General features: G+C 36.7%; 1 protein-coding gene across 5 annotated transcripts in view; it reads left to right on the forward strand.

Moving 5' to 3' along the window:
- Positions 1–358: 358 nt before the first annotated feature.
- The window catches only part of LOC6566205 (neurobeachin), a 220,034-nt gene continuing 195,544 nt past the window's right edge, over positions 359–24,848 (forward strand). For 3 of the 5 annotated variants that reach the window (XM_032739008.1, XM_032739009.2, XM_032739010.2), the window contains exon 1: positions 359–576. In XM_032739008.1, coding sequence (XP_032594899.1) covers positions 418–576 — 159 coding nt within the window. In that variant the 5' untranslated portion in view covers positions 359–417. The remainder of the gene's footprint in view (positions 577–24,848) is intronic. The other 2 variants (XM_032739011.2, XM_032739012.2) reach the window with 1 other exon arrangement.

A 24,848-nucleotide genomic window follows, 5' to 3' on the forward strand; every position in this document is an offset into this window, starting at 1 on the left:
AATCCCAATTGTTTCTCGAAGTAAAAAGCAGCGACCCGAGCCTCCATAAAGATATATATATATAGATCAATATATATATATTTATATATTTTTGACGCATATGCATATGTATGTGTTTGTGTGCATCTGTGTATGTGTGTGTGTGCGTGTGTTTATTTCCCCTGTGCATTCCATCCATTAATCTACATATATACACACATATATATAATATATATATATATACAAATATATTTAACTCGATCTAAATGACAACAATAACAACAACAACAACAACAACAACTAATTAAATCTTGTATATGGCGCACATGCAAATCTGATAACAACAATATAAAATAAATTCATAAATAAATAACAATCATCATCAATCGATAATCAAACCAATCAACTAACAACAACAATCGACTCCAAAAATACAAAATGGCGGACATCATGCGTCCGCCGTACAGCGATATAAAGCGGCCCGACGAAATTGTCAGAATGACAACCGCCGATAATTTGAAATTCGCCGTACTCATCGGCCTCATCGAGGTTGGCCAGGTGACCAATCGGGAGGTGGTCAACACCGTGTTACATTTGGTAAGTGTCAGCCTGCAAAATATTCAAAATCTTTCCAATCGATTATCGATTGCATTCAGTTATCGATAGCAATCACTCGAAACTTGAAGCGCATCTCAAGCAGCTTATCTTAGACTCAAACCTACAAAATGTTTCGATTTTAGCTCATTTTTTTTTGCGTAAGAAGAACGCAAGGACAATTTCAAATATTGTATTTTGAGTGCCAAGAAAAATGGCTGTTTTTTTGCTTCCTTTTTTTTTTTTTTAATAAATATGGTTGCTGGCTCTTAAAAAAGTATTGATTGATGCCAACAAAATTGCATTTCAAAGAGTTTGTCTTCGATTTCAATGCTTAGAGTGGTGTTGCTATCATAATGAAATATATTTTCTAATTACACAGATATAAACATATATATGAATATATATATATGTATATTTTCCCCTAATGATTTCCATCTGTTTTCAGCTTGAAACGAACCACATTTTCAAATCCAAATCATATGTCAGTTCCGGTAAAGATTACGTATTGATTTGTATAGTTTTTTTTGTATTTTTTTTTTTGCTAATCGAATTAATAAAATCGATTGACAATACATTTTCCGCTGTGTGATAATTCATATATATATATATATATATATATATTTATATATATGGTTGCCCTTAAATATATCCATTTATCTTCAGCTCGATATAATTTGAGAAACCTTTGGCAAGCAAAGTAAACCACACGTCAAGTTTTGTTAATTGCCCTTTTTGACACTCGGCTTAAGACCGGAGAATATTTCAAAAACTAGAGCAAATACCAAAAGGACACACACACACACACATACACACACACACACACACACACACGCACACACGAAGAAGAGGAAAAAATAACTGCAAATGGAAGTTAAAATGTGTGCGGTTATTTTTTAAGCCGTCGCACAAATCTGTGCAGCCAAAAAATCTTTTTGCACGAGACAGCGCAATTTCATTTAGACAGCCTGACAAAATGGCGTCTAAATGCCGCACACACACACACACACACAAACACACACACATACACACACACAGGCAAATAGACGCTGCTTTCATTAGCACAAAATTAACATTTTGTTAAAGCCGCAGAGCGAAAAACATCTCCGTGTGCAAAGCGCGAAGGGAGCCGGCTTACCTGTCTATGTGTGTGTGTATGTGTGTGTATGTGTGTGTGTGTGTATATGTTGTGCCTGTGCTGTGATTAGATCAAAGGCCAGCAACAGCCTACTCCTGGCCCTTTGCCACCCGCTCACTCTCCTTGAAGACAATATGCCTGCCTGCATATTGTATTATTACACGACATTATTATTATTAGTGAAGATTTTCAAATTTACATTTTTGGATGGGTGGTGGCTGTGTAGCTGAGTTACCTAAATATGTGTGTGTGTGTCTGTGTGTGTGTGTGTGTGTGTGTGTGTGTGTGTTCGTTCGTTCGTTGGTTTCTTAATGAAAACACGACACCGTCGCTCATCATTACTTGATTTAGGTTGAGATTCTCAAGCTCAAAAAAAAAAAATATATATAAGAATTTTACTGACGGTACCTTGACAGGTGAGCGCTGGGTGTGTGTGTGTGTGTGCCTGTGTGTGTGTGTGTATGAGTAAGAAATTCTGGGTAGGTAAGAAATTGAAAAGAAATTGAATTGAAGTTTGTTCGTCGGCGTTCATTGATAAGATAGGCGAAGGTAAACAGAGATATACATAAATATATATATATATATATAATTTATATAGGTAGTGCGCATAGCTACATATACTCATACATATGTATATATATCTTATGCACACATGTATGTATATCAATATATGCTATGTGCTCTTTCCACCTGATTATGCGGCACGGCAATATCTGATAAGCGTCGAATCAAAAAAAAAAAAAATACAAAAAATAAATAAAAATAAACCAGAAATTAATAAAAGTGTTGACGTGTTCAAACCACAAAAAAATAAATAAAATAAAAATGCCATAATGTGCCGCAGCTTAAATAAATATAAAGCAGATATTTCATATGCATTCAAAAGAATGCATAACATTCAAAATACAATAAATGTTAAAGTAGAAATTGGCAGCAATTATTTTTGGTTTAATGCCACGTCATTTATTTATGTATAATAAAAACTTAAATCTTCCCAGGGCCATACATTTTATAATTTTAAAATTCCAATTCTCCTGATTAATATTATATTTAAAGTGGGAACCTCAACAATTTCTCAGGCAAATCACTTTGTCAATAGCGACTTGATTTAATATATAAAACCAGATCTTTTTGATTAAGTTTTTACTTCTATTCAAAAACACCACCGAAAGCTGGAAGTTCCATTTGATTTTCATTTAAAATGAATACCTCAAAAATTCCCTTCTGAAAAGCGAGTAGATTTAATGAAAAAAAAAGAACTTTTTGTGGATGACCTCTAGATTTGTACTTTCGATTATTTGTTGTTATTTTGGTAACCGACCAACAATATGGATATGGTTTTTTTTTTGTTCAGTTGTATCTCTTGTCGATAAGTCAGTTGTTAGTTGCTAATTTTAATGGATGGGAAGAGCAGGGTCTGCAGTAATTTTACCCTTTTGCCGAGATAATGTGGAAGATAATCAATTATTTTGATTATGGCAATGTCATTAGGTGTTGTTGTTGTTGTTGTTGCTGCATAAATAAGCGTTGTATCTGAAACATAATCGATAATGGCGAACGAGTCCTGAAATCTGAAATATTTAAATGCTTTGAATGAGCTAAAAGCAAAGCTGAAATGCTGAAATGAAGACCCTAAAAAATCAATACCTATTACAAAGTAATAAAAATGGAAATATTTTTGGAGCTGTGTGTACTTAAATATACACTAGATAATATCTATATTTGCAGGCACTTTCCATATTTTTTGAATATCCTCTAATCATTGAAAATGTGCAAATGGGGTAACATCAAGTTGGGCTTCAGTATGTAACAGGCAGTAGGAAGTAAATTAAGTGGAATGACTGTCTGTCTGACACTTGTTTCTTGCTCATTTCATCGATAACTCCTTCCATTTTGCGTTTATCGATATAAATCGTTTTCCGATAGCAATAAAAACTCACATTTTAAAGCTATATTTTTTTTTAGTGAGCATGTATATGAGTTGATAAAATATTGATTAATGGAAAATATGTAAGAAAATCGTATTTTCATATTACATGTGTTTGTGTGCAGGGTATCCACTAGCCGAGCTCTTGCGACTTGTGTCTTTTCATTTGTTTTTTTCTTGCTTTTCTGGTTTATTTTTTTTTTTTTGCATAAAGGATGCATAAAAATTTTCAAATGCAGTCATTAAAATTATATATGCCTATAGAGATGTGTATCGCAATGTGTGTGAATGTTGTGTGTGTGTTGTGTGTGTGCTGTGTGTGTGTTGTGTGTGTGTTGTGTGTGTGTTTATGCTTCTGTTTGCTTGTTTGTATGTGCTGTAATAGCAAAACCAAACAAACAAACACACACACACAGACAGAGCGACAGAGAGAGAGAGAGAGTGGTGTGAATACAGATATATATATACATATATATATATATATATAGAGAGAGAGAGGGGGTTTAGAAAATCTGGGCACCGGATCCATAGCTGAAGCAAACAAATTGAAAATTATTTTTTGGTCGCCTCTTGTTGACTTAATTTTGCATTCAGCTCTTTTTTTTTGTTTTTTGTTTTATGTTTTTGTTTTTGTTTTTTTGTTTTTTGTTTTTATGTTTGTTGTTGTCGATTTGCATTAAGTGTTTATTTTTAGTAGGCAAAAATGTTCAGCTAACGACAAAAGATTGGCAGGCAAATCGATTAAAGGCATTTCGGGTACCCATTCCCCAACACACTCATAGATGGTGGGTGGTGTTGGTGTTGGTGTAAGTGAGGTCTAAGGGTGAACTCTCAATAGGTAATGGGGGGGCCGGAGGAGGAGTACCACATGCGCCGCATGGCAAATGACCATAATTGAGCTGTATAGCAAGGCCCAATGACCGATTAAGCGACCAAAACCAACTTCCGAGAGCTGATCCCGCAACACCACCGGGGGGGCGGAGGATTTGAAGGATAGAGGATTGAGGGTTGGGGTTGGGGTCGTTGCTGGGGAATTGGTGTTGAGTTATGGTGCTCGGAATGGCTATGAATCAATCAACAGCAACAGCAACAACAGCGTGCGCCAAGTTGAGAGAAACGAATCAATTTGCATTAAAAAGCCGAAGCACAGCCTGAAGAAGAAATGAAAGAGGACAGCCCCATCAAAAGTACACGGTGAGAAGCAGAAGAAGAACAGCAAAGCAACAGCAAAGCAACAGCAAAGCAACAGCAAAAACAGCAACAAAAAAAAAAAACACAAAAAAAAAACAAAATTGTAGATCAAAAGAAATTAGGAGGAAATTACAAATATTAAAGCGTATGGCTTTGACCAGTGTTGAGTAATTCCCCGAAATGTGCCTCGAATTGCGCAAATAATCTGTGAAGCATATTTCAAAAATTCAGTTATTTATTTAATTTTAATTTCTCGGTAGTATTGGCTAGAGACGATAGCTGCTTAAAAATATTCCATTATCTTTTTTTTTGTTATATTGGCATTTATTTTAAAGCGCTTTCTAATTTATATTTAATTTGCCAATTATAAAAAATATTTAATATTGTGCATATTTTATTGATCAGCCCTAGAAGTCGAGTCGATATACCTATTTAATTAAATTTAATCGATAATTGGCCACGTTTCGTTAATATCGATACAAATCTATTGCCGATAGCAATAAAAGACACAATCCTAAAGATATACCCTGGCAATTAATAAACAAAATGTATATATATATATTATTATTGATCAAGTAAAAGCTTTTGTTAAACGAAACATATTTAATAATTGAGCAAATTACAATTAGAAGCTAGCTCCAGGTTGGTGCTCCTAGTGCACTTGGCTTGACTAGAGAATTCTCGCTTGTCTTTTCACGACTCTATATATGTATTTATTTTAATATAAATACATATGTATTCACGACTGAAAGAGAGTTAAGTACACTGTTACAGGGTATCCAACGAAAAAAGCCAATTATCGCCTTTGATTTCACAGCAAACTGGAGCACATTGCAGCAGCTTATTATCGTTTGTTTGTTTGGTTGGAGTCTGTCTCGCGTTTGCCCTTATCCCCCAAAAAAACCCACCCCCTCAAGAAGAGAGAAAGAGAGAGGGAGGGAGAGCGGGAGCAAAAGTGCAAACATATTTAGCTAATTTTATTTAATTTAATTAACGTGCTTTGCCACGCAACGCTCAGCAGTGAAGTGGACGTCGCTGCCAGCGTCGCTGCTGGCGTCACAGTCGACTGCCGGCTGTCAGCTGTTTGCAAGTGCGAGAAGGAAACAATAAAAATGGGCTCTTATTGTTAACATCCTGACAAAGGATGTGGAACACTAACAACTACGCAACCAAATGCCAAAGTCACCGACTGAAGAAATTCGACCTGAGAGTGACTGAGAGATAGACAGAGAGAGAGAAAGAGAGAGAGAGAGAGAGTGAAAGAGATGGGGAGGGGGAAACGTAAAAATTAAAAGCATACACAAAAGCAAAAAACAACACAACATAAAAAGATAAAATGAAATAAAAAGCAAAACAAACTTAGACAGCAAAGCAAACGACTTAAAAAAAAAATAAAAAAACAAAAAATGCCTCATCAAGTTTCTCATCTTTTTTTTTTTTTTTGATAATGCAGGCTACAAAAAAAAAAAACAAAAAAAACAATTCCAGACAGATTTCGACGCGCAAAAGCGAAACAAAATCAACGCCAGTGAAAAACATTAATTCAAATAATCAAACAAAAAAAAACACAAGGCGTGTTTTGTGTTTTCTTTTTTCTGCTGCTGCTGCTGCTTCTTCTTCTTCTTCTTCTTGTGCTGCTGCTGCTTCTTCTTCAACCCTAAATGCAAAATTAAGCAACAACAAAAAGGTTAAGGACGCCGATGTCGACGTCAACGTTGGCGTCAGGCTGTCGCATCCTGTGCGTTCCTGCTGGCTCCCTGCTGAAATGGAATGGACTGGAATGGAATGGACTGGAATCGAACTGTTTGCGGCTGCGGCTGCCTTCGCGTACTTTCGCCGTCGCCGTCGCCGTCGCCGTCGCCAGCCAACAACAACAACAACAATCAGATACAGCTGCACAGTGGAACAAGTGTGCGTTTTTTGTTGTTGAAAATATAATGGTTTTGTGCAAATGCATGTAACGGGCAGGAAGGAGGAAGTATCTCCGAAAGCATACAGTATTTATATTCTTGATCAGGATTAACAATTGAATTGATTTAGCCGTCTAAAATTCGCATATTTTGGGCAGATCAAGTTTATTTTATACTGTCGATAAGTGTCTCAGTTGCTTTTGTCCCACTGTGGCCACGTAGATCGTGTAGCGTAACTCCAAATTCAGTTGCCAAGGGTGCTGTGAGGGTGAGATGCGCCACCGAGGCCGAGGGATGGGCGGTGGGTGGTATGCGTCTAGTAAGGCTAAACGTTGCCTGGCGCCTGCCAAGTGTGTTGTCTGACGAGGGGTGAGCAGATATGGGCAGGGGGAGTGGCAGTCGTTGAGGGTTGAGGCTCAAGGCTCAAGGCTCAAGGCTTGAGAGAACAGTAGATGCTTCGAAGAAGACACGACAACCGCAAGAGATTTAACGACCCAATAAAGAACAACGCAATGTTATTTAAGGACGCTGAAGGGATTCATGCATTCATTCATTCATTCATTCGTTCATTCATTCATTCATTCATTCGCATGTGGGATGGCAAAGCCGGACGCATTATTGTGTAACCGGTAGCCATTTGAACGTCTCTTTGATTGCTTCTCTCTCTCTCTCTCTCTCCCTCCCTCTCTATCGCTCTCTCTCGCATTCGCTCCCTGTGCTACTGGGCAGGAGGGGTTGTTGGTGTTGTAGGCGTGACACGTTTATGGACATTGCAACATTACGCGGCCAAAACAGATGAAAACTTCGGCAACTATTTTCTGCTTCCTTTTTGCTTATTTTCTTTTTTTTTGGACAACTTCATTAACATTATTATCAGCAACCCCCTGGCAAACTACTCCGCCCCCCTGCAAACTCATCTGCCCCAGCAACTTGCTCTGCATTTGTCAAGCAATGCATTAATGTACATTCAGATTATTTTTTCCTTTCCTTTCTTTTATTATATATATAATTTTAAAACAGAAACTAATCTAATTATTAAAAACAAAAAAACTGTTGGCGGCGAGGGGTGGTTTTTGTATTTGGGTATAGGTTGTTGCTGGTGTTTTATTGCGCTTAATGGTCGCATCAGTCTGATGGGGAGGGGGAGCGGAAGGGGGGCGGTACGGGGCGTGTAACGACAAATAACGTCTGACGACAAATGACGAAGCCGAACAAGAAGCAGCAGAAGCAGACGCAGCAGTAGCAGTAGCAGAAATATCCCAGTTATATTGAACTTGATAAGAATACGCGACTTGCAGATACCCTGCACTTGGGAAAAAATATAGCAAAATAAGTACATAAAATAGATGTATATAATCAGTGATTGTAATCCCAAAAAACTGTATAAAATGATATAAATATGATAAAAAATGTAAATAAAAGGAATAATTAGTGTTAGTTCCGGCTTTACAGCCTGATAATTATTATTATAAATATTATTATTATTATTATTATTAGTAATATTATTATTATATATTACAAAACACCCTCTTGTCCAGGGAGAAACACAGTTCAGCCCAATTACAAGCCTGAACTTTGGTTATGTTTCTCGTTCTCCGTTTTATTTAATTAGATATCCCTATTATCCTAGCGTAACAAGCAAAAATGCTATGAATTGTGAACTAAAAAACGATCAAAGCTTCATTTTTGCGAGCCTCTAAAAACCATTTCAATGATTATTAATTGATGTCGATCTACAATCTATAAAAATACAGTAATGCTCAAGTTGATTATACCCCTGTCTCTAATCATTTTACGGATACAGGGTATACAAATGTTAAAGCATAAAAAGAGACAAAAACCACAAAAAAAAAATAAAATAAAAATAAATAAATAACAAATAAAAAATCAATAAAATTGAATTGAAGGCACAGTGGCAAGAATAAGAATAAGAAGAAGAAGCGCCAAACGTTTTTATAGCTGGCACTTGCTGCCGCTGGAAGAGATGGGGTAGGGTAGGGGGTAAGGAGGGGGTGGGTGCTGCTGATGGGCCGACAGTTGAAGTGAAATCTGTTTTAATTCTAGCTGCTTGACGGATTTTTATTTATTTATTTATGCGACAACAAAATAATGTGTAAAGAGAAAATTACATATATTGACAATATAAAACTTGGATTATATATATATATACATATAAATATATATATATATATATATATATATATATATATATATGTAGACATACATAAAGTCTGGTTTGACTTATTTATGTGGCGTTGGGTCGAGAAAAGCATGGATTGCCAGGCGTTGACAAACGCCAAGGTCAATAGTAAACCAATTTACTTTTTTGTTCTTGTTGTTATTGTTGTTGTTGTTGTTGTCAACGCCTTTTTGGCCAAGATTTAGCCACCGCACTCTTCTCTAGGCCAACAAGCCTTCTCTCTCTCGCTCTCCGTCCCTTGCTCTCTCTCTCTCTCTCTCTCGGACTTGGCCTGCTTTGCTGGGTTGTCTTCGTTACGCTGTGTGCGTTAATCCGCACGCCCAGCGTTTGCCTCGTCGATACGCAAGGGTTGTCAAGCAACCCCCAAAAATATGTTACATATCTATATATCTATATATCTATCTATATATCTATATATATATATTGTATGTAGGTTTGTCATTGTATAGCTCAAATTCGGCCACCCTTAGTAGCTTCTGCTGTGTTGAAAACATTTGACAACTGTTCCCCGAGCATTAGTTGTCATTTTGGCGCCACATATATTACTAGGTGGCAACCCCAACCACAACATCCTCCTACCCACCCCCGCCCCCTCCTCCTTCTCTAAAGTTCAGAGAAGCAAGCAAAAAAATCACAAAAAAAAACACGAAATCTTTTAGCTTTAACTTGATTCGATGATTGGGTCAATCGGACTTCTCTCTCACTCTCTCTCTGTCTGTCTCTGTTTATCGGGGCTATACGTAAGCTGGAGATTAGTGAGGCATGCAAACAGAATAAGTAATGTAAAATCCATTGAAATACGTTGGAATGAATTTTTGTTCGATTGCTGTATCGGAATTGAGCAGGTGATAGCGATACTTATGGCCAGTAATTAATTAGATTAAAAAGAAATAAGACTCTTTCAAACTAATTGTACATGTTATCGATAACTATTACTATACTTGCACTAATTAACGATTCTATTCGATGATGTTATCCATCATATTTATCGATCTAGTTTAATGTATATTTTACTCTGACTTTTCGAATTAATTACAATTTACCAGCATCAAGTCATTTTTTGGTTTCGGATGATGGAAGCAAAGGTTTCCAAAAGAAATGTTGAATTCCGGTTTGACTGACTTGACCTGGCTTAAATTGTTCACGTATCTATTCCTGTCAATATACTCGTATGACACTAATCTGATTAGCATACAGACTATCTTTCCTTATGTGCAACTATTTCAATATCTCTATTTGAAACCCTAGAGAATTTCTTGAGTATTTACCTTCAAATCAATTTCTATTAATTTGTGTATTTGAAGGCTACAATAAAAGCATCTTCATTGACAGATGCCATTCGCCTGTTTATTATACTATCTGCATTTCTGTTATTCACTCCCCCTTCATCAGTTAATGCAAGTGGTGATGGGGGGGAAGAGGCAGGGGAAGGTCTAATAATTCCTTGGCGATTTGAAATCATTTTGTGCACAATGGCAAGAAATCTAATTGATTATGCAATAGTCATTCATTTTATGAGACACTTTGAGTGGGGACAGACAGGCAGACAGACAGACAGAAAGACAGACAGACAGACAGGCAGACAGACAGACAGACAGACAGACAGACAGACAGACAGACAGACACACAGACTAAGAGCTATTTTAGTTGCAACTGCTTGCCACAGGGGGTGGGTGGTATGCGTATACTTTCTGCCAAGGACATGTCGTCCTTTGATGGCATTTGCAAATAAAAACAAAATGCGAACAGTTAGCGATTGAGTTCAAATATAAAACGCGAAAAATCTCGCCAATTGGGAAAATGCGGGCAGCGATAATCCAATGGGAGGAAACGGCGCAAAAGAAGCTAACAAAGATCTCTGTATCTCTGTATCTCTCTTTCGCGCTCTCTCTCTCTCTCCCTCTCTCTCTCTCTCGCTCTATCTCTCTTTCTCTTTCTCTGTCTAACTCATAAACTGCTGGCGGAACAACATTTACGTTTTTGGCTTTAAATTACTTTTGGCCAGAATTTAATGATGACACAGCCCCGAGCCTTCTCGTCGCCCCCACGCCCCCTCCACTCCACCCCTCTTGCGTACATTAAAAAGCAAATATTTTATACACACACACACAGACACATACATATATTATGTGTATTTATATAGTATTTGACCTAAGTTCGCATTGCGCACACAATTTTGGTTATTTTTTTCTTCTGATTTAAGGCCATTTCGTGACTCGACAAATTTGTGCAATCAACTGCTTTGGCGATGGTTCCAATTTCATCTCCAGTTCCAGTTCCAGTTCAAAATGCCTTAATATCTAAATAGTTCTAGTCAATGTTCGGCTTTAAACTGGTCTAGTTGCAGTTGCTCTAAAGTTCTACTTTCAGTTTCGGTTCTTTCCATCAATCAAGTTCCATATCTGGTTCTAGTTTTGATTACAGCTTTAGCACTGTCATCTCTTTGCTTAGCTCTTGAGCTAGACACTCAGTCAAGGAAGACCTCGGTTCAAGTACTGGTTCCATTTTGCTGCTGCTCGGTTGCCATCTATTTTCTAGCTTTTTCTAGCTGCAGCAGCTCACAATTTTTTTGTAGTTTCTGCTAGTGCCAGCCTTTCGAAAACTTTATGGTCATTTATACATAATTCATGCATACATCATCGTTGATATTTATGACAGATTCCACTGGCCACAAGAGAAGCAACAACAAAGCAAAATTGCAAAAGTTCAGCTCACGTTGTTCTCGCTGGTTGGTTGGATGGGTCAGCAAATGTTACGAGGTTGAAGGGTAATCAATATGAACGCTGCTTTGACGACTACACCACACACACACACACATATATATATTTATATATATATATATATATATATATATATACAGATTGTAGCAGTTAAGTCCCCTAGTCCCAACCTTAGTTAACCCAATACTCTTTAGAGGATACTCTCTCTCTCTCTCTCACTCTCTCTCTCACTCTCTCTCTCTCTCTCGTCTACTATACTGGCCAAAGTAACTGAAACGTTACTAACGTTACTAACGCTGGCTGCATGTAAATGGAATGAACATCATTTATAAACTGAAATATTGTTGGCGGCGAGTGGGCGGGGCGGGGCGGGGGCGGGGGCGGTGGCGGTAAGTGAAAGGAACTTGGGTATTAAAAGTAGTCAGTCGCTGCTTCAAATGCCCTCAAATCAGTTTTTGCTCAGAATGCATTGCGAAGCACTTAATCTGTGGAGCTTTGCTCACTTTGGTACTCGCTTTGCTTCTCACTTCGCTACTCGTTTTGCTTCTGACTTCGCTACTCGTTTTGCTTCTCGCTTTGCCTCTGGCTGTGCTTCTCGCTTTGCTTCGCACTTCGCCACTCGCTTTGCTTCTCAATTTGCTTCTCACTTTGCTTCTCGCTTTGCTTCTCGCTTTGCTTCTCGCGTTGCTTCTCGCTTTGCTTCCCACTTTGTTTCTCGCTTTGCTTCTCGCTTTGCTTCTCAGCGTGCGTCTTACTGTGCTTCTCGCTTGTCGACTTGTCCACATGATTTAGTTGCATAACTTCCTTATAACTACTTCACACTTGACTTCCTTTTGTACGGTATGCCACTTCTCTTCTCACTTCAAGTGGGTCCCTCGTCCGGCCTTCCTCTTGACTTCTATGTTTTCGGTTCTCTTTCGGTGACCTTTCTGTGGTAATCAAATGCGGAGCGTGTTTAATATTTATGTAATAACTCAGTTTAATGTCGAATGCTCGAGATTATGTCATCCCAGCTTTTGTTGATTTCATTTTTCATAAATTGAAAGTAGTTGATACTTGCAAGCCGGCAAACAGCACAGCAACAAAGTACGCTACAAAATGTTTATAACCTTTTTTGCACGAGGGCGTAAGAAATGGGGCCACACATACACACACACACACACACATACATATGTATATATATATATGTATAGCTATCATATCTGTTGGGTTGTTGCTATCTCTATCGCTCATTTCTAATTGGTGCGCCTGTGGGCGACGCATTGACTCATGTGGCTCTGTGTGGATATTATTATGGCCATGTCATATCATTTATAATTTATACAACTTTAATGAACAACATTAATATGCAAAATATGACAGGGCAGAGTTTAAGTTTGTTTCAGCTTTATTTTTTTTTTTTGTTTTTGGTTTTTGGGACACACACACAACAAGGAAGCTCGACAACACTTTTGGGATAACATTGTAAATTTAATAATAATCCCCAGCAACGAAATACCATCTGGGGGCATAACGCACATATACGCAACAAACTAACTCCCGGAGCCTGCCACAAAAAACACAAAAAAAAAAAGAAAATAACAAAGAAAAATATGAATAAACAAACGAATTAACAAAGGGATGTTGTGTCGTTAAAGCAAAACTAATTTCGTACAATATTCAAATATGAATGCAGAAAAGCACACTTTCGAGTAAATGATTTAATTCGTGTGATTTAATTTACAAATTTGTACAAAAAGTTTGCCAACTGAATTTGTTGGCATTATTAGCTTAATGTATTTATATAATAATTTCGTTTTTTTTCTTTGTTTTTATTTTTGTTTTTTTTTGTATTTTACATATTTATGCGTTGCAACAAAAACGAGTTTTGCGAAATTGCGCGTCGGAGCAAAAAGTGTGAAGCGCTTGACAAGTGTTTTGGAATTACAATTGTAGCTGCTAAAACTTTCGCATTTGATAAGTTCTTGCGTATAAAAAAAATGGAAAAATGGAAAACTGGAAAACTGGAAAAATGCATAAATGAAATTGTGACTTCTTGCCCCACTTGATAAAATGTAATGCGATTCGTATTGTTGCCGCAAACTTTGAGCATAGCTGTTGCATTTGATGGCATTTCCGTGCGGCCAGTAAAATGTTTACGAACATAATCACAAAGGATATGTGCAAAATTAGTGCCGTTTTTTTTTTCTAGAGTATGAATAAGTTGATTAACACTAATTCTGTCAGCAAAACAATATCTATATACATGTATATCGAGCTGATGAGTTTAGAGCTGAAAATGTGCTTTCAATTGCAACTAGCATCAGATGAAGCCATTAGCAGAGTTGGGTGAAATCGATTGAATTAATGACTGTTTCTGAAATGTTTAATTACTATTGACGGGCAACAATGATTGCCCAATTGACTTTCAATTACATTGTGTGTTCATCTGTCAGTTTCACTTTGCAAAATGTTAAGTATGCCAACTTTGATCTAATTAACGTTTTGTGGCTTCCAGGCTCAACACAAACCTTTTCTTTTTCAAAAGAGAGACAGAGAGAGAGAGAGAGAGAGAGAGAGAAAGAGAGAGATATATATAGATATAGTTAAAGTCAGAGAGATATTTTGAATACGCATAGCATTCAATAATATCAATATCTCAAATTATGCAGAACTGAAGCAAGCCCATCCATCCACCTAACCCAACCTCCTGTTTATGTGTGTGTTTGTGCCTGTGTGTGGGTGTGGGGGTGTCCTTGGTCCTTTGGTCTGCTGTGGCCTTTGCTACGGGTCGGGTTTCTGGCGTTCACATTCTGATTGCCACACTGGCGAGAGGTCATTTAATTTTGTCACAGAATCTGTGACACATAATAAAACATTTCAAATTTTTGGCCAAACATCGTCCAACAATATCAAATATCTAAACATACAAAGCTGTCATGGATACCGCATTTGGCAGATTAAGTTTCTATCAGTTTGTAAATATTGTTTTTTTTTTTTTATATGATTTGCATCTGAAAACAATAATTATTTATGAAAATTATTATTGAATGTACAAAAATTGTATTTACTATTAAACAATTATAGTTCATTTGCATGCCACTTTCGATACTACATTTATTTATAAAAATTGAGCAACAAATGAAATGCATTCAATTACAACCAAAAATGAACTCGAAACAGAATATTAAATAGTCGCAGTCGCCAAGCGGTAGATAAATATCACTTTTTTGATTTAGTCTGGACTCTCTATGCTCTTGTCCTTGTTTATGCAAAATACCAACAAAAAAAGAAGAAAAAAAACAACACACACATACATACTTACACACACACACATACACAGGCACACACATATACAGACACACACATACAAGTAGGGTTTGACAATCAATATATCCGCTGTACATTTTCGCCCCATCGTCTGTTTTGTGAGCAATAACAACAACAACAACAACAACAACAACAACAGCAACTACAACAAACCATATAGTGATAAAAAAGGTGTGTTACCGTGTGTCCATTGTTGCCATGTCCAATACCCTTTAGGCCAGCAACCCCTTCTCCGCAACATTGCCTTGCCTATCCTGGGCTGGCCAAGGGGTTGCTCCGTTGTTTGCTGACCGGCAAAGGGCGCGTCCACTGGGAAAGAAACGTGGAAAGGGTTGGGTTGAGGAGGTGGTGTATGGTTTTGGTTGACACGTCTATATTAAGCCCATATACATGCAGATTTATATCGCATACGCATACATTTGTAGATTCCCACACACACACACACACACACACACACACAGAGAGGGTCAGTAATTAATAACTGAAGTTGCGTTTTAGTTGGAGACTCGCCTTGTTGCATGTTCATCAACATTTTGCACACTTACTTTGGCTGCTTGTCTCATCCTGTCATCGATAAATATTCCTATCGATGTTTAGCTGTCATTTGTCATTTGTCATTTGTACATTTTTTTCACATTTTTATAAATAGTTTCAATTGTTTGCTTGTTTCAAGCTTTAAATATACTCAAACTTGATCTAGCCTTCAAATGTGCTTTCAACTTGAAGCTTTGCAACTTGTTAGACCTGCAAATGTTTTAAGGTTTCGTTTACAGTAAAGCTTTAAATTCGATTATTTTATATTGGTTTGAATAATCTGCAGATATATGATTAATCTATGCCTGGGAAGCTTTAATTGCTAAATGTAATTTAACGTAAAGGTAAACATGTAATTTTTGTTTGCAATTGAGCTCCAAAAACGTTTTGTTTTCTTTTTAATTTTGATTTAAATTCGCTTAAAGCTTTACCAATTGCATTGCTACTTTTTATTTATTGAAGTAATCAAAGCTCAATCAAGCTACAAGCCAGATAAACTGCTGCTTAAATGAAAAGTTAAAACTCCACTGAAAAAGCTTGTGGCACGCATTGAATGCAAACAGAACTTTTGCGGCAAATCCGCAATTCACTAAATGCATTTTCAAGTGTCACACACTGCGGCGAATGCCATCAATTAAGTGTATCTGACAGTCGAACGAACTCGGCGATGAACGCTGTCAGCTAACTTAATTGTTTTTCTAATGGTTTTGTTTCGTTGCTGTTGCTGTTGCTATTGTTGTTGCTATTGTTGTTGTCGTTGTCATTGTTGTCATTGTTGTTGTTGTTGTTGGGCTTGTTGTGTTTTCGTTTTGTTGTTGCTTGTTGCTTGTGGTTGGCAACTCATTTACGCTTTATCCTTTTACCAACGCCAAACGCCAACATCAATGTCATCGTATTGCTGCTGCTTGTTTTTAGTTGTTGTGGTTACTCATTCTATTTTCTATTTTTTTTTTCTATTTTTGTTTGTGCCTCAACGCCTTACCAAATACAACAACAACAACAGCAACTAAAAATTGCCTGCACTTCTATTTTGTCCTGTATCCTGTACGCATTCAAAATGCCTGCAAAGAGTTTAATTGAAGTTGTGCCAGAATATGTAACACAAACAGAAAAAAATTACTTCGATATATTCCTGATCAGCTGCGATCTTAACTGGTAAATTAAAAAAAAAAAGTGGAATATTCGTAAAATGTCAGAAAAATGTATATCGATTTCGAACTTGCGTCATTTTGCGTAATGCAGAATCGTTTTACGGTTCGTGTGAAAGTTCTGTTAAAGATTCTGAGTTGGTTCACAGTTTTTGTTGTTGTTGTTGTTGTTGGTCGGTTCCGTTTTGGTATTTTATGGACTAATAAAATCGAGTTATGCGACTGATTCGTATAAAAAATTTGGAATTCCGTTTCCGGTTCCTAATTTCAATCGATAAATTTTGCGGTTCTAATTTAGACATAAAAAAAATGCACAGTTGAAAATTGGACTTACAAAATTGGATTTATCGATTTAATAAGTTCGAGTTGTCGAGAAAAATGCGACTTGGCAAAGTTTGTGTTAGATTAGCTGCGACTGGAGAACATCAATTGTGCTTTGTTGCTTTAAAAATTGAGAGAACAAAAAAAAAAAGAATCACAGAGAGATGTGGTCCATCAGAGTGGGATTTGGTTGTGTGCAAAAAGCAGTAATGAGTAGCCATAAATCTTTGTTAGACAGGAAACTGATTAGTCGGGCACTCTCGACTAGAACAGCCTTGCTTTGCTTTCGTTTTTGCTTTCGTTTTTTTTTGTTCACTCTGTCTCGTGTCTACTGTTGACGTGTCTGCTTCTGTTTTTTGTTGTGCCGTTACTTGACTCTAATGGCTTGGGCCCAATTTGACCCTCAGCTGGCCCTGGAATTGCCGTTGCTGCTGTTCCATTCAAGTCGTGTCGCTGTCACTGCGGCTGCCTCCGCTGTCCTGCCCAGCTACTGTCTGTCTGTCTGCCTGTCTGTCTGTCTGTCCGTTCTCTGGACAGGCCAGCCTGGTGTTCAAGGCTCAGTTTTTGTATCTGTTGCATTTGCAGTGAGCTTAACGCATTTTCCATCTGCTTTTGGTCAGGCTGTTTGTTGTTTGCTATTGTTGTTGTTGTCACCTCTTGGCCATGTGCTTCTTGTCTACGGTAAGAATGGCAATGTTCAATGGCAATGCGCCATTGAACAATCGCATCCTGCCAATTATCGCTCACTGTCAAGCAATTCGTCACCGTCTCATTGGCTTACAAATCCTTTCAAGTTACACAAGCACTTTGTCCAAGAAAGACCTGACCTTCCAAGTAAGAGAAACTATTTATTTATTTATTTATTCATCTAGCTAGATGAAAGATGTAAGGAAGAATGGAAACTATTAAGCTTGTTATTATATTTAATTATAAATAGAAATTGCAAATAAAAGAAATGTTTTCACTGAGCTTTAATTTCACTAACTTAATAATTAAGTTTAGTTGCCTGCAAGCCTTTGTAATCTTTCAGCTATTTTTAATATCATTATTATTATTAATATTAATATGAATATTATTTTCATCTCAAGACATGTTGAATTTCTGTTTCGGTTCAGTTATCAGTATCATGGCGATAATTCTTGATTGATTTTGCAAAAGTTCCTCGTCATTTACCAGCTGCCTTTCAATTTCTGCATTTAATCAAATGCTTTAGTTCGCTTTATATTTATTTAAGCTTAAATTTTCTTGAATTGCTGCCAATCAAGAATTTTTTGTACGCCTGAAATCAAAAGAAAAAATCAAACATTAAACTATAAAAGAAGAGAGAAAATGAATCACAATTAAACAAAAATTTTCTTGGAATTTCCCAGCACACAGTCTGAGGCGAAAAAGTGCCACACCCACCCACACACACACACACACACACACATAAACACTAACACTCAAGCTGAACTTTAACCACCAACAGCTGTCGCTGTCTGAAAACGGTTGAACCACTGAAACGGCGAACCGTTGAACCGTTGAACCGTCAAAGCTGACGCTTAAAGCTCCCCACTGGAGCTAATTATAATGAAAATATTGTTAAGCAAAGGTCGTTCGTTGTTAATTACAAAGTTTTTCGACTCGGACGCAACTAAAACAAATTACTTACAACACTCACAGGGCAAGGCAGGGCAGGGCAGGCAGCAGCTGCACCAGTTGCCTGTCACATGGCGCCAAAAAAAAACAACTATATATATAAATATACATATACTTATATATATATATATATATATATATATATATATATATATGTAGATATTTGTGTAATATATGTATAGATGTGGTAAAAGAAAAGCAATAAAAGTTGTTAAAATGTTGCTTCGTGTGAAGTGGCGAGGCGGAAGTGGCGGAGGAGGGGCGGAGCTGCCACTGGACTCGGGCCGAGGTGCGGCTGTCTTTTATTTTAACCACGCTGCGTCACAGCTGGACGTGTGTGTGTGTGTGTGTGTGTGTGTGTGTGTGTGTATGACGTCATGTTGCATGCCCTTGTTGCATGAAATGTAGATTGATTTGCTGTTATGGATTTTAGGTGCAGCTTAAACCAATTTTACACTACTTTGTAAACATTTGATGTGATTTCTTTGCTGTCTGTTTGGTCACTCAACAATCGTTGCATTTGGTTGTCAACTAAATTATTAACTTTGGTTATTGTCAACAGAGAGGCAGCTTCCTCTTTCTATTTGAAGAGCCAGCGGAAACATTGTTTGCAAATTTAAATGTAGTTTTATTTTAGAGCTTAAATCATAAGCAATATAGTCTTTTTTTTTGGAACAGTTCAAAGGTTCGGTAATCCGCTAGTATTGAACAAACAAGCTAACAAACAAATGGGAAAAGAAAATAAAAATAATTTATTTTTTTGACAGAATTTGCAATTTTTATATTTTAAATAAAATTCGAGCTGTTAATTTAGAATTTAGAATTCAAATATGAATTTTTGCAGTTGATTCAAGTTGTGCCAAATAAATAAGCTAAATTTTTACAAAAGATGAAATGAACAATAAATTGAAATACATTTTACCTGTGTGTTTGTTGTAGATGAGAATTTTATATCCAAACTCTCAGGCTGTCATAGACACTAACATCGGATATATTCATATAGATAGACATGGCTGCATCAGAATATTAATTTTGTATGGAGTTCGATGAAGAAGACGTTTCCTTAACTAGATCAAATCAAAGACGACTGGTGGCTGCTGAAGTTCGTACGTTTTTGTTTATAAGTATTTACTTTGGACTCGTTGAACGCCTAAGCTCATTATAATTATCCAATCAATGTGTGTCGAGTGTGGGTGAGAAATGCAACTAAACGGATATACTTCCAATCCCTAAGCAACACACAAATAAGGAGAACAGGAGCAAGACGTAAAAGAGACAAAGAAGAAGAGGACGGAGAAAAAGAAGAAGAAGAAGGAGAAGAAGAAAAAATGGAGGAGTGGAGCTGCCGCCACAGAGTAGTCAAAGAGCAGACAAAAGCCACTTTGGACAGCTGTGGATAAAGTTACTTGGCCCACGGCTGATTTATTTACTATAAACAAAACAAAAAAAAAAAAAAAAGAAGAAGAAAACCAAAGAAATCAGCCAGAATAATAACAAGAGCAACAACAACAACAACAACAACTACAACAACAACAACTTGGGGAGTCATAATAATACGTAATAATGAAGAGCTCGCTACGTTCAGGCCTATAGGCAGAGGGACAACCATGCAAGCGGTGGGGGAGATTTGAGCAGGGTGGAGGGGGGTGGGAGGGGGGGGGGAGGCTTGGTCAGGAAACGGAAGTTAGCTCAACAAGCAATGGCCAGGCGGAAAGACAAAAGTGAACACACAGACACAGTGAGTACACTGACAAAAAAGTGCGCATACAAAAGCAAAAAGGTGCAAAGAACGTTTTCTGTTTTACCTTAACTTAAAGCAATTTATTGCCACAATTTGAGTTGAACTAATAATATCAGTTTCTGTAACTAATCCTTTCAAAACAAATGTTGAGTTGCAGCCTGATTTTAAGCACTCAAATTCTAAAACCTAAATTCAAACTTTTTTTAGAGTCCAGTCCAACTAAGTTGCTTAATTGAGGATTAGAAAGTTGCACACGTATTCCAAGTACAACAATACATGTTTACTTGAACATTAACAGAATGACGAAGAAACGCAACGCTTTTTTTCGGTCAGTGTAGGCAAGTAAAAAGCACGAAGCTGAAGCAGAACGAAGCTGGGCTGGGCAGAACAGAAAGTTCTCAGGTAATTATGGCCTAAAAGCGCCATTTTTTCTGCTCTGTTGCACACACGCACATAGATACACACACACATTCGAGCATATTTGAGTGCGTTGTGTGTGTGTGTGTGTGTGTGTGTGTTTATTGACACACGCACGGGACGCGAAACTTTTGTGAGTTGTTGCTGCTATTGTTGTTGTTGTTGTTCCTGTTATACTTAATGTAATTAGACTAAATTGCTTTTTAAGTGCGCCAAGGCAGCAAAAAGTAACATGATGAGTGTGTGTGTGTGTGTGTGATGGAGAGAGATAGAAAGCGTGCAAAAGAAGAAAAAGGCCAAAGACATTTTCGCAAATGTCTTTCGTTTAGCAAGAAAAACAACAGCAACAGCAGCAATAGCAACAGCAGCAATAGCAACAACAGCAACAGCAACAACAGCAACAACAGCAACAGCAACAATAGCAACAACAGCAACAATGTAAGTAACAATTGGAATTGGTACAACAACAAACTGGCAACCAACTGCAAGTTGATCAAACAAAAGTTACACATTCAAGTCTCTTCAAACAAAATGAACATGAAATGTCGCCCAACACACATTTTCTCTGTTCGCAAGTGATTCAGAGCAACAGACTAATACGTTTTGTAAGTAAATGTTAAGAAAAAAATGGCAAATTAGAATGAGCAAGTCCAGAAAGAGCTCGACTCAGAGATACTCTGCTTCCAAGCAGAGTTTGGCCTGTGTTAGTTATTCTTTCAAATTGTGTGTTTAAGAATAATAATCCAACTATCCGAAATTGATCGGACGTATATCGAATGTATCCACAACTGCCATAAAAATTGATTTTTTGTAGAAATAAATAAAAAATCATAAGATAATTATCAATAAATTGAATCCACTTGTTGTAAATGAGTGCCTATATTCGAAACATGAAGTTTGCAGCTAATAATACGGTCAGATAGACATAAATGATCTTCCTTCAGTTTCAAAATCTGTGAAGCATTAATTCCGATGTAATTCGATATATATATCGGAGTATATAAATAATAAATAAGAAAACACTTGAACTGAAACACCTACAACTATTGGCAATGAGAGTGAGAAGAGTTGAGGCTATAAAAACAGACTTTGAAGCAATTATTGATCCATTTGTATATCGATTCGTTATAAATGGGATTAGCCATCAACACACACACACACACACACACACAAGCAAACAAAGAAACAAAAAACAAAAATGGTAAAGAGTACAATGAAAATGCTGTGGAGGAAAAGGCATTTAGCGAGAGTCATGAAAAGTTCAATGGAATTCGCAAAACGACAATAACAAACAAGGTGGCTCGCCTTGAAGCATGCAACACATGTTGTTGTTGCTATTGTTTTTTTTTCTCTTCTTCTTATTGCGTTTTTATGTGATTTACAGTAAATTGCCAAATGGGTTCTTGGCTCGAACCAAAAAAACACAAAAAAAATAAATAAAAAAAATAAATATATATATTTGTATATATGTATATATGTAAACCAAAAGGAAAGGGAAATGAAAACTGGCAAATAAATCAAATGAAATTTGCTGCGACGTCTGAAAACAACCTGCCCCATCCACAACTACCATTACCCGCCCCTGCGTGCCACCGATGTAATTCTAGGCCGCCCGTAAAGCCCACAAGTCAGTTAAGCAAAAAGAAAAATAAAAGAAAATTTTGAGAGCTGCGTCTAAAATGTTTTGTGCGCCACTTTTATTTATTTAGCGTTTTGTGTTGTCAAAAGGAAATTCAATGAAAAAATATTTACACACAAACAGAGACTAGCTACATGTGTGTGTGTGTGTGTATATATGAATAATCTGCTGTTGTTGACCTGCTGTACATACAAAATTATAACAAATTCAATTACAAAATATGTTTTATGAGCTTTTACATTTTTGTTTTTGCATTTGCTTTTATTTTTTATTTTTATTTTTTTTGTGTGTCGGCTTTAAGCGTTGTTTCATCTTGTTGCTGCTGCCTGCCACATATGCAACACTTTACAAATGGTTTTCAGATATGTCAGATATCGCATCTAAAGCGAATTTTCCATTTATGAGTGTAAGCGCTATTAAATGTGAAATCCAATTACAATTTCTGCCATAAACAAAAATTCATTTTAAAATTGGCTAAAATGCACTTTAGTGCGTATATCTAATGCAATTGTTCACGGCTAATGTGCTTAAATAAACGCATATTTTTAGTTGAATGGTGTCTGAGTTTATTATATTAATTTCTTCTTGTTGCTTGAAGCCTTTATTTAACTCAAATTGAACATGAATCAATCTCTTGCTGCTCAATGTTCTGTAAATGATAATTTCAAGACATGACAACAATAACAGCATCATAATCAAATGCTCAATAGACAGCGAGCCATTTAAACATAAATTTTAGTTTGCACACAATTTGCTGCCGCATATTGAGAATAAGCTTAAAATCATTGAGTCAAACCAAAACCAAAACTCCAACCACAATTCAACCAAACCGATATTCAACGTGTATTGCAGATACAATTACAGTCACTCAGATTATTAGTTGATGGAAACGAATAAACGAAATAAATTTGAAACCAATTCAAAAACCGTTTACAGGAACATCGTCGAATTTACGTAACTTGAACACCCAGTTAAAAAACAATTCGAATTGTGTATTCCTTCTACGCTCAACCAAATGAGTTATACTTCTCACCTCTCCGCTCTCTCTCTCTCTCTCTCTCTCTGTCTCTCTCTCTCTCTCTGTCTCTCTCTCTCTCTCTATCTGCAATTAAAATTCCAAATCTTACTCGAACATTAGCATATTTTCCATATAGTATGTGGCCTACTTATAAAACACGCAAAAATTGTTGCTAATACGTTTGCAAAGTTATAATTTGAAAAAATTCAATTCTCTTTTCTTCAATTCTCACACGCTCCACTCGCCACAAGGACATTTCTTATCGGTTTTTTATTTTTTTTATGTTTTCTTTGTTTTAATTTTTTTTATTTTTTTTTTTGCAAATGTAAATTTTGGATAATGTTCCGCTCGCTGTTTCTTGCTCCGCACTAACGATGATGATTATTATAATGATAATGAGCTTGCAAAATTGCTACGAAAATGCTCAAATTTGACAAAAAAAAAAAAGGAAAAGAAGAAAAACTGAATTACGCATAACAGTCCCAAGGGCTGTTCCATCAAACAAAAAATAAATAAATAAAAAAAAAACGGAATAAAATAAAATAAAACGCAGAAACTTTCGCTGTTTCATTTGAGCTTTTGTGCGGGCAACGTTTGGGGGCCACAACGTGTGCAAATCAAAGTGTTGTGCAATTTTAATGAGCCACCTTATTCCCACCCCGCCAATCTCAAAATAAACTTGTAAAATGTGCGCCAGCCAGAGAAAAATAAGTTTGACTGCCTCACACACACACACACACACCAGTACACACTAACACACAAGGTCCCGAAAAATATGCAACGTATCTTTTCGTCTTCCTTTTTATTGATGCAAATCAAATGAGCAAGAGCACAAAAACTTGGCAAGCTAGTCGACATTTGAATACCCTTTGCTAAATATATATATATATATATTCAAAAATCTTTGATTTTTCTGACTTGAAAATGGTTTTTATTTTTGCTTTATCCACAATTGTTGATAGATAAATAAACGTGTTGAAAAATTTGTTGATGACAGAAAATGTGGCTTATTCAGGAACTTAAATTGAGCAGCTAGATGATTTGCATAATTTCACTATACACATATAACCTGATCAGAAATATATAGACATGTTGTCGCATTTGACATACAATTTTCATATCGACACTGCCACACTACTTTTGGGTGAGGGCATCAAAGAGAAGTTGAGCCTGTGAAGTGTCTGTTGGTGGCTTATTGACTATTAAACATATATATACATCCACACACACACACATACACACACACATGCATAGACACACACACACACACATGCATAGACACACACACTACGACACCAAAAAAATGGCTAAAATAAACACGTCAATATAGAAACAAAAAGCAAATGCAAAAACTTCTACGAATTTTTGATGGTAAATCGAAGCAGCCACTCGAGTGGGCGTGCCCTGAATATATATGTGTATGC

Source organism: Drosophila grimshawi, unplaced genomic scaffold (assembly GCF_018153295.1).
Source record: "Drosophila grimshawi isolate 15287-2541.00 unplaced genomic scaffold, ASM1815329v1 contig_848, whole genome shotgun sequence".
Taxonomy (NCBI): domain Eukaryota; kingdom Metazoa; phylum Arthropoda; class Insecta; order Diptera; family Drosophilidae; genus Drosophila; species Drosophila grimshawi.